General features: G+C 45.5%; 2 protein-coding genes across 4 annotated transcripts in view; one reads left to right on the top strand and one right to left on the bottom strand.

Annotated features, from left to right (window-relative positions):
- Positions 1 to 210: 210 nt before the first annotated feature.
- On the bottom strand, positions 211 to 22300 carry INO80C (INO80 complex subunit C). Of its 2 annotated transcripts, XR_007471683.1 has the most exons (6): positions 21989 to 22300; positions 7370 to 7480; positions 6302 to 6413; positions 5487 to 5554; positions 4795 to 4941; positions 415 to 552 (listed from the first exon to the last, which is right to left on the bottom strand). XR_007471683.1 is itself a non-coding variant. In XM_004273680.4 (5 exons), the coding sequence occupies exons 1-5, from the start codon at positions 22142 to 22144 to the stop codon at positions 421 to 423; spliced, it is 579 nt and encodes a 192-aa protein (XP_004273728.1). In that variant the 5' UTR covers positions 22145 to 22300; the 3' UTR covers positions 211 to 420. The 2 variants fall into 2 exon arrangements, 1 of the variants encoding a protein (XP_004273728.1); XM_004273680.4 differs by lacking the exon at positions 4795 to 4941 and having other exon boundaries at positions 211 to 552.
- An 84-nt stretch (positions 22301 to 22384) lies between these two features.
- The window catches only part of GALNT1 (polypeptide N-acetylgalactosaminyltransferase 1), a 208833-nt gene continuing 204334 nt past the window's right edge, over positions 22385 to 26883 (top strand). For both annotated transcript variants that reach the window (XM_049697984.1, XM_049697983.1), the window contains exon 1: positions 22385 to 22528. The gene's annotated coding sequence lies outside the window, so the exon portion shown is untranslated. The remainder of the gene's footprint in view (positions 22529 to 26883) is intronic.

Below are 26883 nucleotides of genomic sequence, written 5' to 3'. Positions count from 1 at the left end.
CCAAGCATTCCGATCAGGGACAAATTTGAACATGCTCAGAGAGGGAGTCCCCGGGATCAGGAATAATTCAGCCTCATTGTCAGGACTCACTGTCGGGTCTTTAAACATGTTACAAGAGTCCACAGCTTTGAAGCAAAAGTTCGAGGACTTACTTGGGTTAAATTAAAAGCACAATTTTATATTTTCTTGTCAAACAACTTCACTTGGGGCAACAACTGAAGTATAATTTAATTCAACAGGATATATCACGCTTGGAGGGAAAACAAAAAAACCTCCTTAAATTAAAGCCAAACATTCTTTCCAAGGCCCAACACTGACATTTCCAGATTGACAGAATGAGTTTGTTTCCATAAAACAAAATCTTGAGTCCAAAGTCTGCCTTTGAAACAGCTTTCCACTTCATGCTCCGTTTCTCCGGGCTCAGGGAACGATGCTCGTGGCCTTCCTCAGGGCCAGGTAGCCCGTGACCACGTCGGACGGCAGCCGCCGAATGTAGGAAAACTCCTCGATGGTGCTGAAGCGCAGCTTGCTCTGGGGGTCAGTGTAGCTGGCCTGGGTGAGAGACAGGCACAGAGAAGGGCAGAAAGTTGTTGTCGGAGTTGAGGTTTCAGATCAAGATAAACATTATTTTTCTGTTTTACTGAAACTGAAAAGTGTCTTCATCACGTCTGACTCTGTCACCAAGAATGCTAAATCGCTCAGTTTGGCAAAGACACATTAGTCTTCCCAGAACTGAGAAAGGCTTCAGGGTATGGACAGGAGGACGGGTGAATAACCACATCAGACACCGGGACGCTTGTGGCTGGTGCCTCAGGGCTACCAGCAACAGGTCCAAACCGAATTCATGCTGATCACCCCTCCCTGATCCCCGCCTTCAGACGCCACCTGCTTCAAACAAATGCTCCGGATCTGTCACCCAAGGCCGGGGCGGGGGGCACCCCGTCCCCACACCACCTACTCCCAGTGCGCTGCTCTCTTGCTCCCCCTCACCGCCCCCAGGTCACTTCCATGGCTCCCTGGGCTACCCTGCAGTGCCGGAATGGCCACCCACCCTCCTCCACTGGAAAGGGCTGCCATCTGACACCTGCAGCCAGGGGCGTCTTTACAACCTGCAGCTCCGATCATGTCTTTCCTCATGAAACCTTTCAAGGGCCCAAGTCCGCAGCACAGCTCCTCAGGCCCTGCCTGGGCCCCCTCTTCCGAGCCTCTGCCTCAGCCACGTGTCCCCACCGTCCAGTTCCAACCACGCCGGCTCTAAGCGCCTCCCTCCCGTCCTGCCCATCTGCCCTTTCCTTGCCCAGTGACCGCCTGCTCATCCCGAAGTCGCATCATCGGGGACGCTTTATCTGCCCCACAGGCAGTCAGGACCCTATCCTCACGTTCACCTCAGTACCCCTGTCTCCGGTGGAATGCTTACCTCTGTTGCTCTTACGTTTATCATCTGTGGGACTCTGCCTGAAGTCTAGGCTGTGAGTCTCCACGAGGCAAGAACCCTGTGGCTTGCTTATCACTGGATGCTGGCTGTACTGTCTCCTAGTGCGATGCAGAGCACACAGTGGGCCTTCAGCTACCATGAATGAGGGATGAGTGAATGAACAAACCAATGAACGATGGGGAGAGTCACAGAAAAGAGAACTTGTTTCCCACTGATATATCAAAATTCTCTTTTGGTCTGTTCTCCCCACGTGCAGAGTGGAGAAAATATTCACTTACTATCTACCTCAAGGCACATGGCTCCTACAGATTTTGAAACAGAAAACGTGAGGGTGAGTCATTTGGAGCTCCTTTAAAAAATTATAAAAGATGCCATTAACGTCTAGACAGGTAACAGCCAATTACTCAGGTGTGGACTGTCTGCGCCAGTGCTGGTCGTCTCTGCATGGACCCAGACGCGCTGGGATCTAAGGAGGGAGGGAGGCTTGGTGAAGAAGCAACCAGCTGAAGGGAACTTAGTCATGGGTTTCTCATGCTCTGAAAAGTCTTCAGTTCCATCACTGGGGATCTCCCTAAGGTATCTGAGGTCTGTGTGTTAGGAAAATGAGATTATTCCTAAAAAGCTAAGATTGATTAAAGTTCTATCTAAAACAGAACTTTGATCCTTTGGCTTAATCTAGATATTGCCTTTCTGTACCACATTTCCTTTCATGCCACTCATATAAAGGAAGGCTTAACTGGAAAAACAGCAGCAGGTCCCTTCTGAGGGCTCCTGGCCATGAGGCAGTTAGATGTACTATCTGGCAGGGGAGCTGCCCTGCAGTTCCGAGCAGGGGTGCAGGCATATGCATCTGGCTTTGATTATCTGGCCTCCATGGATGAACCAGCCCTGGCCCGGTTCCATCTCTGTGGCTGCCTCACCCCCACCACCAAACTGTGCCAAGCCCGCCAGCCCAAGTTCAGGCCTCACTGCCAAGAAGGCTGCTGAACAAATAATGCGGAATACAGAGAACTGTTGCACCAACAAAGAGGTCAAACAAAAACTTGCACGGACCAGACCTGACCTAGTATTCTGAACAGAGGGAAGGAGGCTGGGTGACACCTCAGAGATGAACAAGTAAAGAACTGGACTCCTGCGGTCTGCCCTCCTCTGGGCTCCGTCCCTCCAGCCTGAATGAAGCAAAGGCCCCCTGCCCAGAAGGCAGGCAGCACACAGCTTTTCATGCCTCCCTTGTTACAGGGGGACAGGCAGTATATGCTGCTCCCCCATCTCACCCAGAGCCTTGTAACGAGGGCTAAACACAGGTGTGACCCTGCATCCCTTCCAGCCAGGCCCCAACACAGGGAAAATGGCCACTGGCTGGAACAGATGCGTCAGTGTAAACATGAGCCCGGCTTTATTTTATTTTTTTATTTTTTTGCGGTACGCGGGCCTCTCACTGTTGTGGCCTCTCCCGTTGCAGAGCACAGGCTCCGGACGCACAGGCTCAGCGGCCATGGCTCACGGGCCCAGCCGCTCCGCGGCATGTGGGATCTTCCCGGACCGGGCACGAACCCGTGTCCCCTGCATCGGCAGGCGGACTCTCAACCACTGCGCTCTCAAAGCCCCCGGCTTTACTTTTTAATTACGTAAGTTTAATTTATACAAGTAACAGGTGAACATATTCTCCTCTAAAAAAAGAAAACACTGCAAATAAGACTAAAGTCTCCTTTTACTACCATCTACCATCCAGAAGTCCTTTGTCTTCCCCTGAGGAAAGTGCTGCTAGGTGGGCACCCTTCCAGGCCTTGTTTATAAATATACCCTCACACACACATACAAACACACCAGAGAAGTGCCCAGTATTTTCTGTGACTGTGTATTGAGTTTTACTGAAGTGGTACCATGCTACTTATCCTGCTTTGCACCACATCTTGGAAGTTTACCCATGTTGTTACCTATACATCAAACTCACAGAATAGTATGAACCCCCCAGCCCTACCCCACTGGTTGAACTTGATGTTGTTTCCAATATTTTGCTAACACATTTTCTCATAAGCATTTCGCAAGAAGCTCCTCGTACACAATATTTCTCTAGGGAGCTGGCTGGAAGGCAAATTGCTAGGTCGTAGGCCTCTACCTTTTTGTCTCGATAGGTAGTGCCAATCGTTTTCCCGAGAATGTGTACCAGTGTGGCTCCCACCTCAAGACAGCCATGTAGGAGGATGTCCATTGTCTATGTTGGTGACAAGGCATATAACCAAATGTCTTCATTTCTTTCCTACCTGATGAGTCTTTTTCCTAATTATCATTGAACATCTGCTCATTGGTCATCTGTATTTCCTCCTTGTAATTGTCTATTCATATTCTTGTAGCTGATTCTTCTATGGGATTGTCTTTCAATGATTTGGTAGAGTTCTTTGTTTATTCAGAATGTCTTAATTCTTACACACAGTGGGGCAATAGGTTAGTTATGTATAACATGACACGTCCTTTGCCAATGGCATAAATGGGCCTGGAACAATGCTTCTCAAAATGATTTTCATGCCTCCTAATGTGTGAAAACCACTCCACTAGCAGATGAGCTGCCTGATAGTGGTGAGGATAAAGCTACATTCTAAGGGGCCACCCTCTGGCCATAAACCATGGCTTCTACAAGCTCAGCACAAAATGGTACAGGGAGAAATTTCCACTTTGGGCCATAACAGAATAACTTGTGCCAGATGAGCCCTCCTTCCATAAACAACTATTAAAATGGGTCAAATACATGAGGCAACTATTTTCAGGCAGTAGACAAGAGATAGCATAAGACTACAATATTTTTCTCAAATGGAAGTCCCCTCAGGGGACCTTTCGAAAAAGATACATGCCCATGAATGGACGCAAAAAGAAGAACCCAACACACAACACAGACACACAGACACAGACACACACATACACACACAGACATCACTTTATAGTGCTTCTGCTCTCCCTGTTTTTTAGGATCATTATATTTAAGGTCTATGTTAACAAGTCTGTAGTACTCTGAAGAGTGTGTGCTCTTTGGAGGAAAAGCTAAAACATATGACTAACTCAGAGAGGAAAACTAACATTATTTTCAAAAATATAATAAAAAATCTTTCCCAATATCATTAATTTAGTGTGCTACAAGTTGGAGTCACACATTTTCATAAAAAGGTAAAGCATTTAAATGATGTCTATGAGCTTCAAAAAGTGAGGTGTCTCATTATTTCTACAGTTATGAAAAGAAGCCCATCTTCCAAATTTAATAATAATGAAAAAGGATGAAGAAAGCGAGCAGAAAATTCCACACTTCATCCACATTCTGCAAACGAGGAAACGAGGTTCTCTGGGGTCGCTGAGGTTCGGGGACTTACCCAAGTCCCACTTGTCCAACTGCACTGCTGGTTTTCAAACTGTTTTCCCTAGAAGCACCATAGGGGTCCCTGGGGTGGGGAGTGGGGGGAAGGGCAGAGGACCAGATCCACACGGGGTCACAGTGGGCAGGTGGGCTCCAGGGGATTCTGTAAAAGATTTCATTTGGAAAAGGGATTCTGATGCTTAAAAATAAATTTGAAAATCACTATCTCTACCACAGTGCCTCTTTAAAGAAGTTTAATTTTTTTTTTTTAAGTATTGAGTTGGCCAAAAAATTTGTTCAGGTTTGTCCATAAGATCTTACGGAAAAACCCAAACGAACTTTTTGGCCAACCCAATACAATCATCTCTAAATTGCAGGATTTTTTTTTTAAACTTCAGCAATAAAAATGGGAAATGGTTGTTTCTTTCACGTTCTCTCATATAGTTAACAAGCAGAGGAAGGGAAACTAACACTCAGGTCTCCTGCTTTCGGGAGCAACCCTCGCTCCAGGCTGCCCACATGGGTGCCCCAGGTTGCAGCCACTCTTAAATAACTGAGTGAATGCTTCCGCACAAACCCATTACCTGTTCAGAGTACACGGGCTCCGGCAGGACCAGTGTCAATATCCAACACCTTCTAAATAGACAGTACCGTGAAATCTCCTTCTCAGTTCAATGTTGTAAGACACAGAGATGTAATTATACTCACAAGAAGACCTGAAACATCAGAATACTTCTTAGCTGGTTTAAAGGACGGAGGAGCATCAATACTGAAGTCTGGGGAAAAAAAAAAAAGAAAATAACTAAACTGGCTTTAAAAAGTTCAGACCCTTTCCCTTTTTTTTTTCCTAAAATACTGCTTGATAACATTCCTGAACTTTTTACTTTGCGATTCAGTACTCAGAGAATTCTCTGGGGAAATAATGCAGGATGTCATAGACCAAGTGCAGGCTCCAGACCCAGCTCTGCCCTGTCCCCAGGGACCCTCCCCTCCAGCAGAACCACGGGAAAGCTCATCTGCCCACAAGCTACTTTCACTGTCTCCAGTTACACGGACTGATGTGATGAGATGCCAAACAACCCGCTAATTGGATCTGAGCATCCAGACACCGGAATGTCCACACCCAGGCAACTGACTAGTTCAGTTGTCACCCGTCTGAGTCACCCCCATGAAAGACGTGCAGTGAGGCAAGAGATGGAAGGAAGTTCGAACCTGTACTTTCCATGGAAGTTGAGCAGAACATGTTAACACAGATTTGGAAATACTGCAACATACTACTGCTGCAGATCGAAATGTTAACAGTGACACTAAAAACCACACGTCCATGACAACGCAAACACACAGGTTCAACACTGAATACAGCTATGAGGAAATACACACATAATCTCCCTATGTGGATGCCACTGTAAAATTCCCAAGCTAAAAATTGTTTCTACATGAATGCAAACACAATAATGTGGGTTTGTTATAAGAAAGTTCCTAGTCTGACATTATAAACACATCGGAGGTTCTAGTCAGCTCACAGTTAGGATCATTCAGTTGCCATGGCAGTGCCCGTTCAGAAGCCAGAATCTGTTTCAGGTTCTTCCAGGTTCTATTCTTCTTGCCAGCTGCTGCGCCACCGTGGCCAGAGTGCTCGAGGCAAAAACACGGATTGGAAGAAACAGAAATCAGGGGAGATGATCACTTCAGTATCTGACATTTATGCATATTCATAACTGTAATAAACCCCTCATTCAATCAGCAGTCAGTGTACCCTAAGGCTTTTTAAAAAAGTATTACACCGTACACTTTAATCTTACTTATAAAAAAACACAGCTTTTGGATTGTCAAAACATATGAGTTAGTTGGTGACGGAGTAGAAACAAAAGGTTATTTTTTTATATGCACATAGAAAATCACATCCTTTATTGGGTCTTACTTTATGGAGTTCACTCATGAATTTCCCACTACTTTAAATTTACTACAGGGTTAGATTTAAACTCATGACCACATCTCCAAACTCCTTTCTGAGGGCCAGTCTCCACCTTGTAAATTACTGGTGCTCCAGGAAAACCCAAGGAAGCCTCAATCATGGCACAGCAAGCCTTCTGGAATTTTTTTTTTTCTTTGTTGTCTTATGACGATGACAAAATAAAATGGAAGGAATACAAAAATCTGTTACAACTGTTAACGCTGTATTTTCAAAGCTAATTAATGAAAAATAAACTTCAATGGTATAATCTGAATCATGTAATTTATCCTACCCCTCAAGCACTCCTCTTTTAGTTAATTATTTCAAGCCTCACCTAAATCTTATGAAGAAGGAAGGTGAGCAATCATCGTGGAAGTGACCCACTCTCAAGATGGTATCCTTTAATGAGTTCCACAAAGGACACCAAAATCCTTGGGAACTGGCACACTGGGAGGTCAACAGGAAGGGCCTTCTTCTCCCGCCCCTACCGCTCCTACAACAGCCCACAGTGGAGGAGGCGGTGACTTGGGCTGATGGAGACGGGGCACCAGTGCTGCCTGGGCTGCAGGCCCAGCAAGATCAGGGGCCGAGGTACAGTTGTTTGGGTTTTTATTTCTAAAACACCTTAGATGCTTACCACAAAGTTGGGATCCTTAAATGGCAAAGGTTTGGCAGCTTTTTCAAGAGGTCCTGTGCTAAAATCGGAGGGCACCATTTTATTCTCACTCACGCCTTCCATGCTGATACCCTTAAAACATAATAAGAATAGTACGAGGTCAGCGTCCTTTAGCTGAGCTTCCTAACTCAGCTCTCAACAAGACGTAAGATGACAGTACCGGACACGCGAGGGGAGACGGTGCGCCCAGAGCCCCAGCGGGCGGCCTGCACCGGGGGAGAACCTGGAAGCAGCACCCGCTGTGCAGAAGCCACAGCAGAGGCAGCCAGGACCCCAGCCGCCAGGCTTCCTGTCCCCTGAGTGCCAAGCACAGGTGTCTCACTACTACAAGATGGGTGCTATTATCCCCAGTTTACACAGAAGAAAACTGAGGCTCAGGTATACGGGTTCAAGGCCACACAGGGATTACCTCTGGATTCAAACCCAGGTGGAGGCAATTCCAAAAGGCCCCACCATCTCCGTGACACCACATGGCCCCTATTCCTGCCCATCTTGTCAAATTGTGTCTTGAAACATTAAGACAAAAAAGGTCCAGCCCCTTTAAGGGTCTCATTGGCTGGAGAACCCAGGATGGAGCTGGTACGCGTAAGGGCACAACAGGTTGTGGGCATTCTGAGCACGGAGAATAAAGGGAGAGCAGGCTGGGGGCCACGGTCACCTGGCTGCGGCAGAGAGCGCCCTGACAAGCAGGCTAATGCACTTTAAAACAAAAAACCTTTGAAGCCAAGAATCAGGAAGAAAATACAAGCCAAAGGAAGACATCACTTCTGATTTGTAATGCTACTTCCAATCTTCCCAGACCGCAATAGACTGTTTTATAATTGATATATAATTTATATACAGTGAAATGTGCAGATCTTAAGTGTACGTTTCATGAGTTTTGCCAAATGCTTCCACTTGTGTAATCCAGGTCCCTAACGAGGCAGAATATTTCCATCATCTCAGAAAGTGCCCTCATGCCCCTTCCTAGTCAATACCTTCCAACGTCAGGCAGCCACTGTTCTATTTCCACCACGTTACTTTGGCCTGTTCTAGAAATTTATATGAGTGGAATCCGACAGCATGTACTGTTTGCTGTGTTTGGCTTCTTTAGCTCAGCATAAAGTTTCTGAGGTTTGTCCATGTCGCTGCATAGATTGGTAGATTGTCTCACAGAATTTGTATACCATTCAGCAGAGCGGTATTCCGCTGTATGGATGTACCACAATGTGTCTGTCCATTTTCTTGTTGATGAAATGTGGGTCATTTTCAGTCTTCAGCTATTATAAACAAAGCTGCTGTGAACATTCTGTACAAGTCTTTATGTGGACATGTGTCTTTACTTCTCCTGGGTAAATACCTACTAGTGGAAAGGGTTATAGGGTGAATAAACTTTATGAGAAACTGACAGATCATTTCCCTAAACGGCTGCACTCTTTGACACTCCCAGCAGGAGTGTATGAGAGTTCTGGGGGGTGGGGGAGACAGGGACCACCCACCCTGCTGCAATAGTTCCCCGAACAGTTTCTTCTCACACACCTTCCGAGACTCCTCTCCAGGGTCTCTCCTGTGGGTCTGTGCTCCCTCTCCTCTGCCCACAACCTTCTTCTATCTGGACTGCCCCTCACCTTATCCTCCCCCTATTCACGGTCTTTCCTAACTTTTCTCCCCTCCAAGGCCTAGCTCTCTAAGAACTAAGACGCCTCCAATTTCACAACCTTTTCCCACCATCTATAGCTACAGTTCCCTCTCTCTTTCTTTTCCTATCCTCCCCTCCCTCCGCAGTCCTTCGCCTTTATCTGGCCCTTCCTCAGCTCTGGGGTTCAGGGGAGGGCCTCAGAAGCACACATCTTGCCCTCTCCATTTTCTACAGCACACTCAGCGACACACTTCTAAATGTAAACTTGACGTAACTCCCCTATTTACAGCTCATCAGTGCTTCCCACTGCCCTGGGAATTAGGCACAAGTCTGGCCCCCTGGCCTCCTCTCCAGCCTCCCCTCTTGCACCCCTCCCTCCTGTATTTTGTATTTTCTGGTCCAGAATCCATGGAGTCATTTTCTGTAAGCATAAAGAGTTTCCATTTTTTTCCATTTTTATTTATGCTCCACTAAAATTTCCATTGGGATTAGTCCATGCCAGTTTTACTTTTGCAACAAAGGTTAGATTTAGCATTTTGTACATAACCAACTTTTTATTGCCCTTGGGATTTTTCCTTCATGGTCATAGTATTTCTGCACATACATGTGTCCTGAGAGACCCAATCTGATGAGGAAGATTTGATTTTTCCCATCACATTTAATCAGTAACCAACGTTAGCTTGAGTAGTTCTGGCCAGTTGTCAATGTTATTTAGTGTTGACTATTTGTAAGAGGAATATCATAAATTGGATACATGACTGATAGTTAGTATTTAAGTCTTGGTTAGTCACTGAAATAACAACAGCTTTGTGAAACAGGCAGGGAACAACAGACCAGAAGAAGGAGAGACAAAGGAGAGAGGTGAGCAGATGAGGGAAGGGACAGATTCCAAGGGTGAGAAGGCACAGGGGGTCAGAACAACCTGCTTCACCATCTGGCCCAGGCTCCGTGCCCTGCATCTAACCCAGTGCCTGGCACAGAGTAAGCCCCAAATAATCACTGACTGATTAACTGATTGGAGTTAAGGAATAAGACAACGCAGCGTCACTCCATGCCAGCATCAGTATTTGAGATGTGTATGCTCCGGAGTTCACTGTAAGGAATCGTCTCTGGATGGGATGCAGTGGCCAAACCCAAAGAAACACAGGAAGGATAATTCAGAAACGACTGGGCTTGGTTACCTATAGGGCACAAGGGAACAGGGTGGGAGGAAGGGGAGATGGGAAAGGATGAGAGAGGAGTAAACTGCTCCAAGTATAGTTATTTGTAAAGTTTTGACCTTTTGAACCATGTTAAAGTTTCACATACAAACGAATAAATAAATAAAACCAACCAGCAAGGATCGGGCAGCAGATAGAGAAAATGGAATACAAACAAAAACCAATTTAACTGAGGTTTGAATGAATAACTCAACCACACTGAAGGGGAGGAAGGGAGAAATAACGTTAGTGATGTGAACATAGTATTCTTACCATATAACCTAAGGTTAGAGGCAAAAAGAACCAGGAACAATTGGTAGGTTTGTTTCTCACAAGGGTACCGGTTAATAATTCTGAAACTACACATCTTCTAAGATGAGGCAAATAAGGAATGAGGGGCGGCTATAATGAACCTTGTGCTATTGGATGGAAATGACAGGTCAGCAATAGGAATTCATGGTTTCTAACATATATACAGACAGATAAACACAGAAATGGATACAGAGGCATTAAGTGATCCAGGCTCAGTGTTTCCTGAAACTCATATCCAATGGCACTGGAAAGTCCAGATATCACCTACTGTTATGAAAACATAAAAAAACAATAACAGAAGACTGGGAACTTCAGAAAGAAAAGGGGAACAATGGAATGAGTGAAAAAAACTGGGGTAAATATAATAGACTATCATTAGCCTCATGAGTTTCTTAAATTCTATATGATGTCAAAGCATGGGGGGTGCTTACACACACACACACACACACACACACACACACACACACACACACACACACCCCTACATTTCCTAGCTCTTCTATGGAGATGGCTGGGAACAATAAACAATAGGGACACCAGGTATAGATCCTGGTTTCTAAATATTGTTCTCCAAGAACTAGTAATCTTTGAAGAAATGGCTGATTCCAGGGCTGGGGCAGGGAAGTACAAGATGAGCCTTGTGGCGCCAGAAAGTAAGAAAACGCTTGTATCAGTTTGCTAGAGCTGCCTAACAAAATACCACAGACTGGGTGGTTTAAATAACAGAAACTTATTTTCTTACAGTTCTGGAGACTAGAAGTTCAAGATCAAGGTGTCAGCAGGGTTGGGTTTTCCTGAGACCTGTCTCTCTCTCGTTTTTTAAAATTGATTTTTAGAATTTTATTTTATTGAAGTATAGTTGATTTACAATGTTGTATTAATTTCTGCAGTACAGCAAAGTGACTCAATTATACATATATATACATTCTTTTTCATATTCTTTTCCACTACAGTTTATCACAGGATATTGAGTATAGTTCTCTGTGCTATACAGTAGGACCTTGTTGTTTATCCATTCTATATATAATAGTTTGCACCTGCTAACCCCAAACTCCCAGCCCATCCTCCCCCCACCCCGTCCCCTGGCAACCACAAGTCTGTTCTCTATGAGATCTATCTCTTTGGCTTGTGGATGGCCATCTTCTCACTGTGTCCTCACATGGTCTTTTCTCTGTATACACGCCCTCCCCACCCCATCCCTTTCCCTCTTCTTATAAGGACACCAGTCATACTGAATTAGGGCTCTACCCTTATGACCTCATTTAACCTTAATTACCTCCTTAACGGCATTATTTCTAAATACAGTAACATTCTGAGGCATACTGGGGGTTAGGACTTTAACATATGAACCTTGAAGGGACACAGTTCAAGTCCATTACAGCACTCGAAAAGTGATGGGCGTAAATTAAAGGACATAGGAGTCAGTTTGAAGAGGTTCCCACTGGCCAAATCTGGACAATTTGCTCAACATCATGAGTCAGTAGGGAAATAGAAATCAAAACCACAATGAGATATCACTTCACACCCACTAGGATGGCTACACTCAAGGACATAATAATGTGTTGGTGAGGATGTGGAGAAACTAGAACCCTCATACATTGCTTGTGAGAATGTAAAAGGGTGCAATCACTTTGAAAAACAGTCTCCTGGCACTATTTACAATAGCCAGGGCATGGAAGCAACCTAAGTGTCCATCGAGAGATGAATGGATAAAGAAGATGTGGCACATACATACAATGGAATATTACTCAGCCATAAAAAGATATGAAATTGAGTTATTTGTAGTGAGGTGGATGGACCTAGAGTCTGTCATACAGAGTGACGTAAGTCAGAAAGAGAAAAACAGAAACTGTGTGCTAACACATATATATGGAATCTAAAAAAAATTGGTTCTGATGAAACTAGGGGCAGGACAGAAATAAAGACACAGACGTAGAGAATGGACTTGAGGACACGGGGTGGGGGGGCAGGCGGGTAGAGGGTAAGCTGGGATGAAGTGAGAGAGTGGCATGGACATATATACACTACCAAATGTAAAATAGATAGCTAGTGGGAAGCAGCTGCATAGCACAGGGAGATCAGCTTGGTGCTTTGTGACCACCTAGAGGGGTGGGATAGGGAAGGTGGGAGGGAGATGCAAGAGGGAGGGAATATGGGGATATATGTATACATATAGCTGATTCACTTTGTTATAAAGCAGAAACTAACACAACATTGTAGAGCAATTATACTCCAATAAAGATGTAATAAAAAAAACAACAGTCTGCTGGGTCCTCAAAATGTTAAACATAGAATTATCATATGACCCCCAAATTCAACTCCTAGGTATATACCCAAGAGAACTGAAAACATATGTCTATGCAAAAATCCATATATAAATAGTCATAGAAGCATTATTCATAATAGCTCAAAAGCATAAACAACCTAAATGTCCATCAACTAATGAATGCATAAACGAACTGTGGCTTACCCATACAATGGAGTATTCAACTGTAAGAAGGAATGAAGTACTGACACATGCTACAACATGGATAAACCTTGAATATATTATGCTAACTGAAAGAAGCCAGACACAAAAAGCCACATATTGTATGATTCCACTTATCTGAGGTACCTAAAGTAGTCAAATTCATAGAGGTAGAAAGTAGATGAGGGGTTCATCAGGAGCTGGCAGGACAGGGGAATGGGGAGTGACTGGTAATGGGGAGGGGGTTGCTTTGGGCAGCCATGGAAATATTCGACAATAAGATAGTAGTGATGGTAGCACAACTCAGTAAATTTATTATAAACCACTGAACTGTACCTTCTAAAGGCGTGAATTTTACGGTATACAAATTATATCTCAATAAAGCTGTTACAAATAAACAAACAAATAAATGTATGAAAGACTGAATGAAGAAGGCTAGTAATGGATTGTGACCCAGAGAACAAAATGAGAATGGACGAATACAAACACTGATTGTAAGAATGCAAAGGAAATGGGAGAGAAGAGAAAGCTCTTGCTCACAGCAGGATTCTAATAACTGTAGAAGGAAAGAAGGAATTAGAAAATCACCGTTTGGCAACCACCACTATAATAACTGTTGCAGGCAGGAACCATCAACAGACACTAAAAGTGGTTGGCAAAAGTGTGAAGAGAAACAGGATATACACAGTCTCAAGACACTGATACTTTAATACAAACAGGAACACAATAACCTCATAGTGGAGAAAACTGGCAGACACTGACTTACTAAGTGCTCACAGACACATCACCCGCAACGGGATGGATCGACATCAAGTTCCACGACATGAAGCGCGGAGAAGGGAACAGCATCCTTCTCTGCTCCTGCCAAAATGTATCACCCAAATCTAATCACGAGGAAATATCAGACAAGCCCGAACTGAGGAAGAGTCTATGAAACAATGAGCGGTGCTCTTCAGAAGTGTCATGGTCATGAAAGATAAAGACGGTTCCACATGACAGGAGGCTAAAAAGACATGACAACCAAGTGCAAAGTGTGAGCCTAGGCTGGATCCTGGACCAGACAAAGGACAAGAATAAGGTCTGTATATGAGGTATCAGTGTCGTTTCAACGTTCATTCCCTAAATTTGACCACTGTACTGCTGTTATATATGTAAGAGAATGCCTTTGGTTTTAGGAAATCCACACTAAAATATTTAGAGGATTAAAAAAATACAGTGGCCATGTGAGACCCTCCCCTGCACACAGCCAGCTGCCAACCTAACAGCGAATGAGCCACGGGCCCTGGGGGGGAAGCAATGGCTGGCATGCAGATGGAGAAGAGTGACAGGGACCTGCTCTGTCAAGAGGTGGTGGCGGGCTTCCCTGGTGGCACAGTGGTTGAGAGTCCGCCTGCCGATGCAGGGGACATGGGTTCGTGCCCCGGTCCAGGAAGATCCCACGTGCCACGGAGCGGCTAGGCCCGTGAGCCATGGCCGCTGAGCCTGCGCGTCCGGAGCCTGTGCCCCGCAACGGGAGAGGCCACAGCAGTGAGAGGCCCGCGTACCACAAAAAAAAAAAAAAAAAAAAAAAGAGGTGCCCACTAGCTGGAAGGCCTGTGAGGTGAGCAGGCCACCTGCCAGTGTCAGAAGAAGGATAGGGGCTGTTTTCCCCAGGAATCTGACAATTCACAAGGGCACAGCAAGACACCGGCGAGGAGCAGTCCGGTGGGTGGGGGCTGCCAGGAGGCTGGGCCTCCAGGGCAGCCTAAGTTAAGGGAGAGAGGGAAAAACAACCCTGCTAACTATGCAGTGAGCATCACGTCAGAGCAGAAAAGCCAAGCCAGCCAGGGCCAACTCAGGAAAAACAGGTGGAATGTGAAAGAGGTTTCCCAGGGCCAGATCCACTGTAAGTTTCAACTTCATTTGAGTTTTTCATAAAGAAAATCACTGCTTACATAATGTTGTTTCCATCTGGGAGAAAATAAACAAACGGAAGTGTTCAGAAGCAAAGAGGAGATACTAGAGGGAAACGAAGAACCAGGCCCCAAGGCCTCCTATGGTGATTCCAGAACTACCCATGGAACACGCCTGGGTTGCAGGCCACCGTCCTCAGCAGGGACGTCGGCTTTTTCTCGTGGGCCAGAACAGCCTGCGTTCCTCCCTCTCTCCGTCTGCTTCTTCCCTGACTCCTAGTGGGGGGCTCAAAGGCGCCGGGTGCACAGTGAAATCCCGGGAGGGAACAAGGGCATACTTTGAGGTCAGCTGTTTGCTCCCAGGTCCCGGGAGACCCAGGGGGATGCAACAGGAACACCTCGCTGGACTTGGGCAGGGGTGCGGCCCCAGAGGCAGCGGAGGAAAGCAGGTGCCTTGCAGCCCACATGGGTTGGCAGGTCTGGGCGCCCGCCCCCGGGAGAGGACATGCCAGCGGACAGAGGACGGGAGGCAATGGGAAGAGAGGGTCGGGAGTCCGCATCAGCCGCTCCAGCAGCAAGAAGCGGGTGAGGGTGATGCGCTCAAGCGCTGACTTCCACAACCGAACCCTCCTGTTCGTCTGGTCACCCCATCCTTATCTCCTCCCTCATCAGCAGGCCAAACCCCCGCTGAGGAGTCACGCTGAGGATGGGACAGGAAAGGATGCCATCCTGACACCAGCTAGGCCACGTCAACCTGGGGCCACTTGCTCCCTCTGCAACAGTGAAGGCTTGCTTCCCTCTCTGACCAGATGCAAAAGAACACCCGACTCCGGGCCCTGAGGGGGTTTTCTGCTTTTCTTTCCTCTTTAAACCCACCCTCCATGGTACTGCGCCCTCGTTCTTCCCCTCCCCTGGGCTTCAGCCATGCTGGACGCCCGGGTCTGTTAGTGAGGGGATGAGAGGGAGAGACGTACTGTCAAGGGGAGGTTCAAGTCTGTGAGGCTGGGCTGCAGTGAAGTACAATCTGAAATGATGTATAGTTTCCATGTTACTAAACCATTATTCACACTAAGAGACTTTAGGAGCTGAACTGTCCCGCCCCAAGACACAAAAGCCCTGAGATCAGAGGAAAGGAATGAGGCCCGGCCCTAAGGGCTGTCCCCTCTTTGCAGCACGAAAAGAACTGATTAAGCCCCAAGGAAGAGGAACCCGGCCCGCCATCAAAGGACTGCTCCAGAGTCAGCAAGGCCTCAGCTCGCCCGACCAGGCCCAAATGCACCACTTCGTGTCTCCTTGGCAGCCTGCAGGGCCCTGACTCAGACTGAAAGGGGGCCTTCTGTCTGTGGTTACACAGAAGGGAGACAAATGTCCTCTGTCTTATCATTCATGAATCCAATGCCCCGTTACATCTATCTAATAGTAGTCTAGATTCAAATACCTGACCCTAGTCTAAAACTGCAGGGTTACTGTAGGGTTACTTGAAACACCAAAAAAGTGAGATGCAACCTAACATTCGATCAAGTCAATTAAAAGCACTTAATTCCTTGAGAAGACTATCAACATAGAGAAAGGGTCAAGAAACAGTGCTAAGTGGGACTTCCCTGGCGGTCCAGTGGTTAAGACTCTGCACTTCCAGGGTAGGGGGCACAGGTTCGATCCCTGGTCGTGGAACTAAGATCCCACATCCCATATGTTGTGTGGTGCAACCAAAAACAAACAAACAAAAAGAAAACAGTGCTAAGTGAAAAGCAGGGCATGTAATGTTATACACCAAATACAGTTTCTGGAAAACTATATCAACACGTAGAAAACACAAATTATAATAATTGTGGGGGAAGAAGACTGGCTGACGTTTTGTGTCCACTTTAAAAATAGAAAAAAGAAAACTAACATTATCATGATTTTTTTAAAAGGTGGGGTAGAATGATTATTTTTTAGATGAATACATCAAATCAGTCCAGTGTTCTCTGGATGCCTCCAATTACAGAAGATTGTACCATCACCTGCACTCTGCACTAACCTTCTAAAGAAGCAACTGCTGCCTCTCAACTTATTTAGATGCTTTGCTAACTGCTTCACCATCACAAATCAGCCTGTTAGGTAACACTCAGTCTATAGGTCAATTAGGTTTCTCTGTAGATTTTATTAACTTGAATAGGCACTTGCAAAGTCTAAAATGCCCTGTATTGAGCTAATAAAATTCCCCCACAAAGCTTTTCTCTGCACCTTGGATTTGGTTACATTAGAGATCCAATTACATCTTCTAAGGTAGAGACTGGTAAGAGTGATATTAAGAGAGGCAGTCAAGAGAAAAAAATGTGGACTCTGGACGGTCTGTCTGGGTCCCAATACTGACCCTACGAACCTGTTAGCTGTGTGACCATGGAAAAGTTACTTAACTTCTCTATGCTCCTGTCTTTTTACCTGCAGAATAACAATTCACAGAGAATTAAATGAGATAGTACTTAGAAGGTGCCTAGAACAACATTTGGTACACACTAAATGCCCACTAAATATTATTATTATTTATCATGACTTCTTTCACTTTAGCACAGCACAGTGTATCTGTTCTCCAGCCCAAGTTAACACTAATCATTTTCAAAATATCGTGACCAGAATGGATGGGAGATGGCACTTTCCAGATTATGATGTAATTAATCAATAACTATATTACTTATACTGAAAATATAAATCCAAACACAGAATTGTAATTCTGTGACAATGTGTACAACTTAGCAAGCATAAACACCAATAATTTCTGTTGAACTAAAGATTCATCTTGATGGAATAATAAAACAATATTGTTTTAGTCCTGTTAAACTATTTAATACCATTTTCTAGGGCTGACATAAAGGAGACGTCTATAAATGCTTTGCTCAGAATACTTTTAGATCAAAAATATTCCCTTCAACCCCTGAGGACTTCCAAGCAGAAAGCCCTCTAAATTTCATCTAGTCACTCAATTTTCTTTAGAAATAGCATGCACATTCTGGAAAGTAAAACCCACCTTAAGAATCCATCGAGTTATCTTCACCAATTTCAAAAAGCACTCTAATGTCTATGTAAATGTCCTTTATAAATTTTTAAATCCCATGAAAGTTTTACAGACACTGCTTTTTTGTAAGACACAAAATAGCAGAAACTACTGAAATTTCGATACTGAAAGATCTCTAAAGTCCCTTTTAACTCAAGAACTACAATCATTTCTATTAAAAAACCCACTCATTTCTCACTGATGAAACCTTGAGCAAACTCATACATGTACACGGTGCCGACTCTGGAAGGCCTTCCCCATCCAAACCCACCACCCCTCAAAGGCCACCTCGAGTCCCGCTTCTCCCTCCCCACCTCTCCTTCTCTGATGGACATCACCTATGCTGAATCCTCATCTTCCTGTGTCCCACCACTAAGAGAAGACCTATAATCGGCTTTGGGACATGGTTAGAAATGACGAGATTTTCCTAACTGTTTCAAATATGTGATAGGTAGAATTCAGAGATGGCCCTTAAGATTCCCGGCCTCTGGTGTACACACACCTTCTCCCCATTTTTAAGCAAATGCACCACTAATGTACGTACCACTGTGAAGGGATCTGAGATATATTTAAGGGATTTGCAATATATATCTTATATTTGACATATAATTAAGGTCTCAAGTCAGCTGATCTTAAACAAGAGACTATCCTGGTGGGCCTGCCCTAATCACACAAGCTCTCTAAAGAGTCAGAGACAAGAGAAGTCAGAGACATTTGAGGTGTGAGAGAGATTAGACACAAAAGAGATTCTCCACAGCTGGCTTCACAGATAAAGAAGATGTGGTACATATATACAATGGAATATTACTCAGCCATAAAAAGGAACGAGACTGGGTCATTTGTAGCGACGTGGATGGACCCAGAGTCTGTCATACAGAGTGAAGTAAGTCATAAAGAGAAAAACAAATATCGTATATTAAGGCATATATGTGGAATCTAGAAAAAGGGTACAGAGGAGCCTATTTGTGGGGCAGGAATAGAGATGCAGACGTAGAAAATGGAAGTGTGGACACAGGGTGGGGAGAAGTGGGGTGGGATGAGTTGGGAGATTGGGATTGACATATATACACTACCATGTGTAAAATAGATAGCTAGTGGGAACCTACTGTATAGCTCAGGGAGCTCAGCCGGGTGCTCTGTGGTGACCTAGATGGGTGGGAAGGGGAGAGGGTGGGAGGGAGGTCCAAGAGGGAGGGGATATAGGTATACATATAGCTGATTCACTTCATTGTACAGCAGAAACTAACACAACATTGTAAAGCAACTAGACCCCAATAATAATGAATAAATAAATAAATAAAGATGGAGGAGGCCATGTGGCTAGGAATGTGGACAGTGACAAATCGACAGCAAGGAGACAGGGACCTCAGCCCTACCACTGCAAAGAACTGAATTCTGCCAACAACCTGAGTGAGCCTCAAAAAAAGATTTTCCCCCAGAGCATCCAGGCAACAAACTAGCCCAGCCAACTCTTTGATTTCAGCTTGGTGACACCCTGAGCAGGGAACCAAACCACTCTTGTTGTGCCAGGACTTCTGACCTACAGAACCAGGAACTCATAGGTGTTACTTAAGCTACTAAATTTGTGGTCATTTGTTACGACAGCAACAGAAAACTAATACAATATGTGTAGGTCATTCTCTCCTCCTGGAAGGATTTTGGGATGGCAGGGACAAGCTATAATCCCTTGAAATGTCTTAAGCATACTGCTGGAGACATAACAGAAATAAATTCTTGCTGACTGAGCTCAATTGAAATGGGACAGAAAGGCTGAGGAGGGAACACAGATAAGGGTCGATTCAGGAAGACTCCAGACAGCCCTAAGGGCAGCATTGCGCAAATGCCTGCATTTGCTGTGGACAAGGGAACTAGGATGGAATGCTATGTTAGAGCAGGAAAAAAAAAAAACAAAAACAGCTAAGACTCCTTTCTGGAGATAGAAGTCAAGTTTTTTTCCTTCTTCATGAGATGCTGAGGGTGGGAGTCAGGTAACTGTATACCTCATTAGTTAAATGCCAGCTGGGAAGAGGAGAACAAAGAAAAGAATTCACCTTTCCAGGGAATGCCCTTCTCTTTCTAGCCTGAGGACTCGCTGAGGCTGATGAGATGGAGAAGACCCACAGGGAGTACCTAGGCAGCCCGTCCCCTCACTGAGAGCTCTAAGGCCACCAGAGTTGTGATTTCCACCAAGCCGGGTTACTGGGAATTCCCAGCATCCTGAAGGCATTCGTCCACTCTCTGAAGCCTGCTGTGGAGAAGCTGATGATCAATGCTACCTTTAGGGTCAAAACAATCATTCCTCCCAATATGTACTGACTACATTCCTTGGTCTCAGCACAGCTGGATATCAACATGCACCGTGCACATACTGGGAGAAAGTACTCGCAATGCATATATCTGGCAAAGGACCCCAACCAATAATATATAAAGAACTCCTATACATTAACAATTAAAAAAAACCCAAAAAACAACAACACAATGAGAAAAAAATCAGGCACCTCACAGAAGGTATCGGAATGGTCAAAAGCAAATTAAATAGTGATGACATCATTAGTAATCTGAGACACAAAAATTCAAACAAAGAAATACCATGACACAACCATCAGAATGGCTAAAATTAAAGACTTGATGCCAAGTATTGTTGAGGATGTAGAGCAACTGGAACTCTCATACTCTGCTGCTGAGAATGCACAATAGTGCAACTACCTTGGGAAATACTGTTTAACAATTTCTAAGTTCAATGTGTGTCTACCTCATGATCCAGCAATTCCACTACTATCCATTTACCCAAGAGAAATGAAAGCATGTATCTACCCAGATTTTTAGGAATGTTCAGAACAGCTTATGCATAGGAGCAAAAACTGTAAACAACTCAAATGTCCATCAGTTGTGGTATATTTACACAATATACTCTATGTACTGATACAGGTAATAACATGAATGAATGAATAACTCTCACAAACATTTTTTTCACAGAGAAGTCCAAACAGACACAAGAGAATATGCTGTATGATTCCATTTATATTCTGCTCAAAAACGCAAAGTCAATCTATGGTGAGAGATGTCAGAGTACTGGTTACCTCTGGCAGGGAGGGAAGAGAGTACTAACTGGAAAGGGTCACCAGGGAATATTCTGGGGCTCTTGGAAATGCTCTCTATCTTAATCTGGATGGTGGCCACATCGGTGGATACATATGTAAAGTCATTGATCACTATTCTTAAGATTTGGGCATTGTACTGTATGCAAATCATACATCAATAAAGTATTTTAAAAGGAAAAAAATGCACTACCAATTATCGACGGAGGAAGCCATAGACAGTTAATATCTCTAAAATGTCGTTCTGGGTTTAGGATGCCACGCCATGTGTTGGAGAGCACAAAATAACACACTCCATCTTTGCTTTCTCATTGCTTTAAATAAAATGAAGCAATTGCAGAGCCCCGATCTCCCAGATGCTGTGAAGTCTGTGCCAGGCGCTGTGCTCAGAGCTTAGGACCATGATCTCATTGAATCCTCATAACAACCGCATGAGGTAAGACCAAATCCACTTTGGGACAGGGAAACTGAGGGTCAAAAAAGCACTTTTCTGAGGATGAGGGAAATCATCTGTATCAATACATCTTTGTGTTCCTCCACACCGTTTATTAGGGCGCTCTGCACCTCACAGGCACTCGGTAAATGTCTGCAGAATGGACGAAGGTGAGACAGGAGAACTTCTGGTTGACTGAAACTCACATAAAGAAAAGTCCCGAGCCTCGCTCTAATCGCGACCCCGACGGGAAGGGGCGTCCCTACTAGTAAGGCAATAACAACCTCCCCACCTCCCCAGTTCTCCTCATGGACAATGCAACGCGGGTCATTCTTTAACCAAACGCCACGTATGCAAACTAAGGGGAAAAAATGTTTCATTTGCACCAGGCACCTGCGTTTACCCAAGAGGTACGACTGCAGGGCCCCGCCCACGCGAGGCGCCCCGCCTCCCAGTGCCCCGCCCCGCAGCCCGGCGCACGCGCTCTCCGCCCCGGCAACGCGCAGACTAGGGGAGTGACAGCGTACCTGCGCAAAGCCAGAGGCGGACACTTTTTTCTTCTTGCTGGCGGTATAGCCCCCGGCGCTGCTGCCGTTGTGGAAAGGACTGGCCGGCCTCTTCTTGCTGTTCCGGGCTATCCCCGGAGTGGAAGTGGTGGCCACAATTGGAATTTGAGCCGCCATTCCTACCCCGAGTCTTCCTCCTACCCCCTCCCCACTTGGTCCCAGTGCAGGCCCTGGAACTTCCGGCCCGCCGTTACTTCCGTCTTAATGCTTTTGAAAACCCGGCCTGGACTCCGAAAGCTTTCGTTGACTTCTCTCGGCCAAGTGTAAAAGGCGGAGCTCGGAGCTGTCTCTTCCTTCCGGGCGGGAGGGTGTCTGGCGGGCGGAGTGCTGCTGTTCACGAGCTCGGACCCGGGCACGTGCTTGGACGTCCCCAGGGATTGAGGATTAGAACATCCCGTGATCTTTTTAAAACAACTGGATTTTTAAAAAGTTAATCACCACGTTGTCTCTTCTCACGTTAAGTCAGAAGATTGATCGCTTTTGATGTCTCTAAGTGTAAAGGTAAGGCCATTCTCTGTGGACTAGACAGACCGCCAGACTGCCAGCATTCCCCTTAGTCGCGGCCTTGTCGCGCACAAGTTTGTGTACCCTGGTGCCCAGATGGATTTGAACGGTAGAGTGGTTCTTAACCTTGAAGGGGTCACGGACCCCTTTGAGCATCTCAGCTCCCCTTTCTGCCCCCCCCAAATTATACAGGCACAGACAAAATCTTACGTACAGATTTCAGCAGTTCACAAATCTGCTAAAACCTATTTATGAACTTCAATGGAACACCCCTCCCTCTTGTTATTTGCCACATGATACTCTGTACTTCTTCAAATCTTCATGACATAAATTACATGGTTTATAATTGGTTGGTTCCTTTCTCATTTGGTTTCTGCTAGAAGTAAGCTCTAAAAGGGGAAGGCCAGTTATGTTTTGCTTACTTTTCTTTTCCAGGTTCACGAGTACCTTGCAAGTCGTTGGTACATTATAAGTGTTGTTTAATGAAGTAATTAAAAAATGAAAACCCCTTGCATTAATTGGGTGAAGCTTCTGTGTTCTGATACAGGAAAGTAGTATTTATGAATCTGGGTACTTGAAGGAAATAGGCTGCAGAATGACTTACAGGTGAGAGAAAGAGAATAGGAAACCAGTAATGATGTTACTGACATCTTTTCTCCTTTGGAGAAAGGAGTAAGCTACCAGTGTTGAAATGTTCCCTCCTGTACTCCAGTCTCCACCCCTATCTTCCCCTAAATCTAGTCTTCCTTATTCCTTATCTCAGACTGACATCTCCCACCAACTACTCACCTAGCCAGAAACTAGGTGTTGATCCTGGCTTCTTGGGCCTACTCTCTTCTCATTCCAGTCAGCTCCCCACTCACTTCTCTTCCTATCCTGGTGAATCCATCACCCCTCATCTGGGTCCTTGCAAGACACCTCTTGCAGCCTCGTTTTGTTTCATTTCTTTTTTTTACTTTAATTTTTATTTTATATTGGAGTATAGTTGATTTACAATATTGTGTCACAGCCTCTTGATGGAAGTTTGAGCCTCCATCTTTTCCTAATCCTCCCTGACCCCAGGCCATTCTTCACATTGGCTGCCAGAATGGGCTAACTAAATCACAAATCTAATCGTGCCACTTACTTTCTTACGTTCTTCAGGGCTCTTTTACCTTGGCATATAAGATCCTTAATAACTGGGCTCTGCCCCCTTTTCTTGCTCCATTCCCAACACTTAAGTCCCTGCAGCCAGGGACTAACTCTTGCCTAGAGTGTACATCATTCTCTTAACTCATCATAGTTTTTTCCCCATTATTTCCTCTCCTAGGAATGCTGCAGTTCAGATGCTACTTCCAATGAAAAGCTCCCTGCCACCTGATGCACCTTCCTTTCCCTCCCCTTCCCCTGCACCCACCCTGTGCATGCGTGTATGAGGGCATTGAACACAGGGTGTTCTGCTGGGCACCTTTCCATAATCCCTTAGTAAATTTTTCTGAGTTCAAACACCAATCCGCTACTACGGAGGAATCTGACAAGTGGGTGTCTCACCATCTGGCTTCCCAGTGCAAACTTCAGTCCTGATTTTGCCTAATCCCTTTCTTCCCGAACTCCTTCCCTTGGGATCTGGAACATCACCATTCTTTTATTTTCCTCTTTCCTAACCACTGATCCTTTCTTTGACAGTTTTTTTCTTCTACCAAATGGTTTCTAATCATACTATAGTTTTTTCAAAATATTGGTTATGTGGGACTTCCCTGGTGGCACAGAGGTTAAGACTCCATGCTCCCAATGCAGGGGGCTTGGGTTCAATGCCTGGTCAGGGAACTAGATCCCACATGCATGCTGCAATTAAGAGTTTGCATGCCGCAATGAAGACCCAGCACAACCAAATAAATAAATATTTTTTAAAAATAATGAATAAAATTAAAAATATATATATAGGTTATGTAGACACATCCTGCCCAGCAGATATACATTTTTTAAGTTTCCCAGGTGATTCTAATGATCAGCCAGGCTTGGAACCAGCTCTTCCTTCTCAGTCCTTACATATCGAGGGTTCCTTGTTGCTTGGTCAAAGGCCCTCTGCCCTCCTCAGTTTATACTTTCCCCAGACATTTTACCAACTCATGGGGCCTCAGGTACCATCTAAATGCAGATCAGGGCCTTCCCTGGTGGCGCAGTGGTTAAGAATACACCTGCCAATGCAGGGGACACAGGTTCAACCCCTGGTCCAGGAAGATCCCACATGCCGTGGAGCAACTAAGCCCACACACCACAACTACTGAGCCTGTGCTCTGGAGCCCACGAGCCACAACTACTGAGCCCGTGCGCTCTAGGGCCTGCGTGCCGCAACTACTGAGCCCACCTGCTGCAATTTCTGAAGCCCGCGTGCCAAGAGCCCACGCTGTGCAACAAGAGAAGCCACCGCAATGAGAAGCCCGCGCACCGCAGCGAAGAGTAGCCCCCGCTCGCCACAACTAGTGAAAGCCCGTGCACAGCAACGAAGACCCGAGGCAGCCAAAAATTTAAAATATATATATATAAATGCAGATCACTTTCAGATTTGCATCCCTTATCTGGATCTTTCTCCAAAGATGCAGAGCCAGATATAAAATTCCCTGCCTAGATATAAATTCAGGTGCTTATCACACTCAGCATCTCACACTCAGCTTGGCAGAGGCAGAATTCATCCTCCTCCTTGCTCCTCCAAACACACTCCTCCTTCAGCACTTCCTATCTCAGCAAATGCCACCATTATTCACCAGTTGTTCAAACTAGAAACCTGGGTGTCATCCTTGACTCCTCCCCTTCGGTCACCTCTGCACTATAACCCCACTCCAGCCACCATCATCTCCCTTGAGGACTCCTACGTTGCCTTTTTATCTTTCTGGTTCACCTCTGGTCCCTTCAACCCAGTTCCCACATACAATTCCATATGACCTCTTCAACAATACAGATGTGCAATGTTTAGATCGTGCCCTCTACTAGAAACCCTTCAGTGGCTTCCCATGTTCCCTAGAATGAAGTCCAATGTCCACAACATGGATTTACAGGCCTTCAGAGAGCTGCCCACCTCTCCAGCCTTGCCTCTCACCCAGCTCTCTGGACTCCAGTCCAGTTTTCACTTTTGTCAGTTCCACCAACCAGCTGTGTTCCCTCCTCCCTCAGGGCCTTTACCCATGTTGCTACTGCTTCTGCCTGGAAGCTGCTTTTCTCCCCAAACCACCCTCCTGGGGTCTCATTTATTTCCACCCACTTTTCCTGTCTTGGCTGACATGCTATTATTTTAGCCTTCCCCATCCCTCTGGTTTGGTTAAAACTCCTGTTCCGTGCTCCCATCACTCTTAGTCATCTGCTGTCAATTAAGCAGTTGTAGTATGCCCAGCCCCGAGGATAGAGACAAGGACAAACAAAACAGAATAGTCCCTGCTCTCAGGAAGCCCCTGTCTAGCAGGGGAAGAGAGACAATAGATTTTTCTTTTCCACTGGACAGAAACTCCCTGTGGGCAGTTGCCGGAGTCATCAAGGATTGAGTGGCAGAGCAGTGACAGATGATTAGCAATGAAGAGGGTGAGAGAAATGCGGGAGCACATCCACTCAAGGAGGAGAAGCTTTGGGCTGGGGAGAGACATGTTCCACGTCCACCTTGGTGGTACCGTCACTGCACACCGTGACACAGGCAGGGACTCCACACGCGCTGCCTCAGGTGTAGCTCACATGCTTCCATATCTATTGCTGGAGATAAATTAACAGCGTGGGTCCACTTACACAAGGAGTTTTTTCAATAAATACATACTACAGTACTATACAGTCCTCGGCTGGTTGAATCAACGAATGTGGAACCGTGCATCTGGAGGGCTGGCTGTAAAGTTATACGCAGATTTTCAGTTTTACGTGGGTGGGCCCCCAACCCCCATGTTGTTCTAATGTGCTTGTTAAGCTACCCCATCTCACCTGAGATGTAAAGCATCTACTCAACTGTCTCACCAATTTCAGGAAAAGTAGTGGGTATTGGGATCATCTTCCATCATTGGATGGAAGACACGCTGCCGCCTTCTCTTGGTAACTTGTGTGAAGTGCAATGGGCGTTGCTCACTGTATGAACGATGGCTGCTCCAGTTGGTATGGGACTCCTTGATGATGCGAAGTAACCTTGAAGCTGCAGTCGAGACCCTCAAAATCCCCAACCCACAGCCGCCACGAGAGGAGCAGGAGCAGAGCGTGCAGTGCCTGTTCATAGGGATGTGCAGGCCGAATTAGCCCCACTACAACCAGGAGCTGACAGAGCCCCTCAGAGATGATCACAGTCTTGTCTGGATTTGTTCTTCGGACATCACCTCTCAGGGACCTTCTCTGATCTCCGTTCCCAC

Source organism: Orcinus orca, chromosome 15 (genome assembly GCF_937001465.1).
Source record: "Orcinus orca chromosome 15, mOrcOrc1.1, whole genome shotgun sequence".
NCBI classification, from domain to species: Eukaryota; Metazoa; Chordata; class Mammalia; order Artiodactyla; family Delphinidae; genus Orcinus; species Orcinus orca.
This window is presented reverse-complemented; position numbering and strand designations above follow the sequence as displayed.

What these genes read in the sequence shown, in the direction of transcription:
- INO80C (XM_004273680.4), bottom strand. Translation starts at nt 22,144, where the DNA reads ATGGCGGCTCAAATTCCAATTGTGGCCACCACTTCCACTCCGGGGATA. An exon ending in CCGCCTCTGGCTTTGCGCAG is followed by an intron (nt 7,481 to 21,988) that starts GTACGCTGTCAC and finishes TTATGTTTTAAG; the next exon opens with GGTATCAGCATGGAAGGCGT. An exon ending in GCAACTGAATGATCCTAACT is followed by an intron (nt 5,555 to 6,301) that starts GTGAGCTGACTA and finishes TTTTTTCCCCAG; the next exon opens with ACTTCAGTATTGATGCTCCT.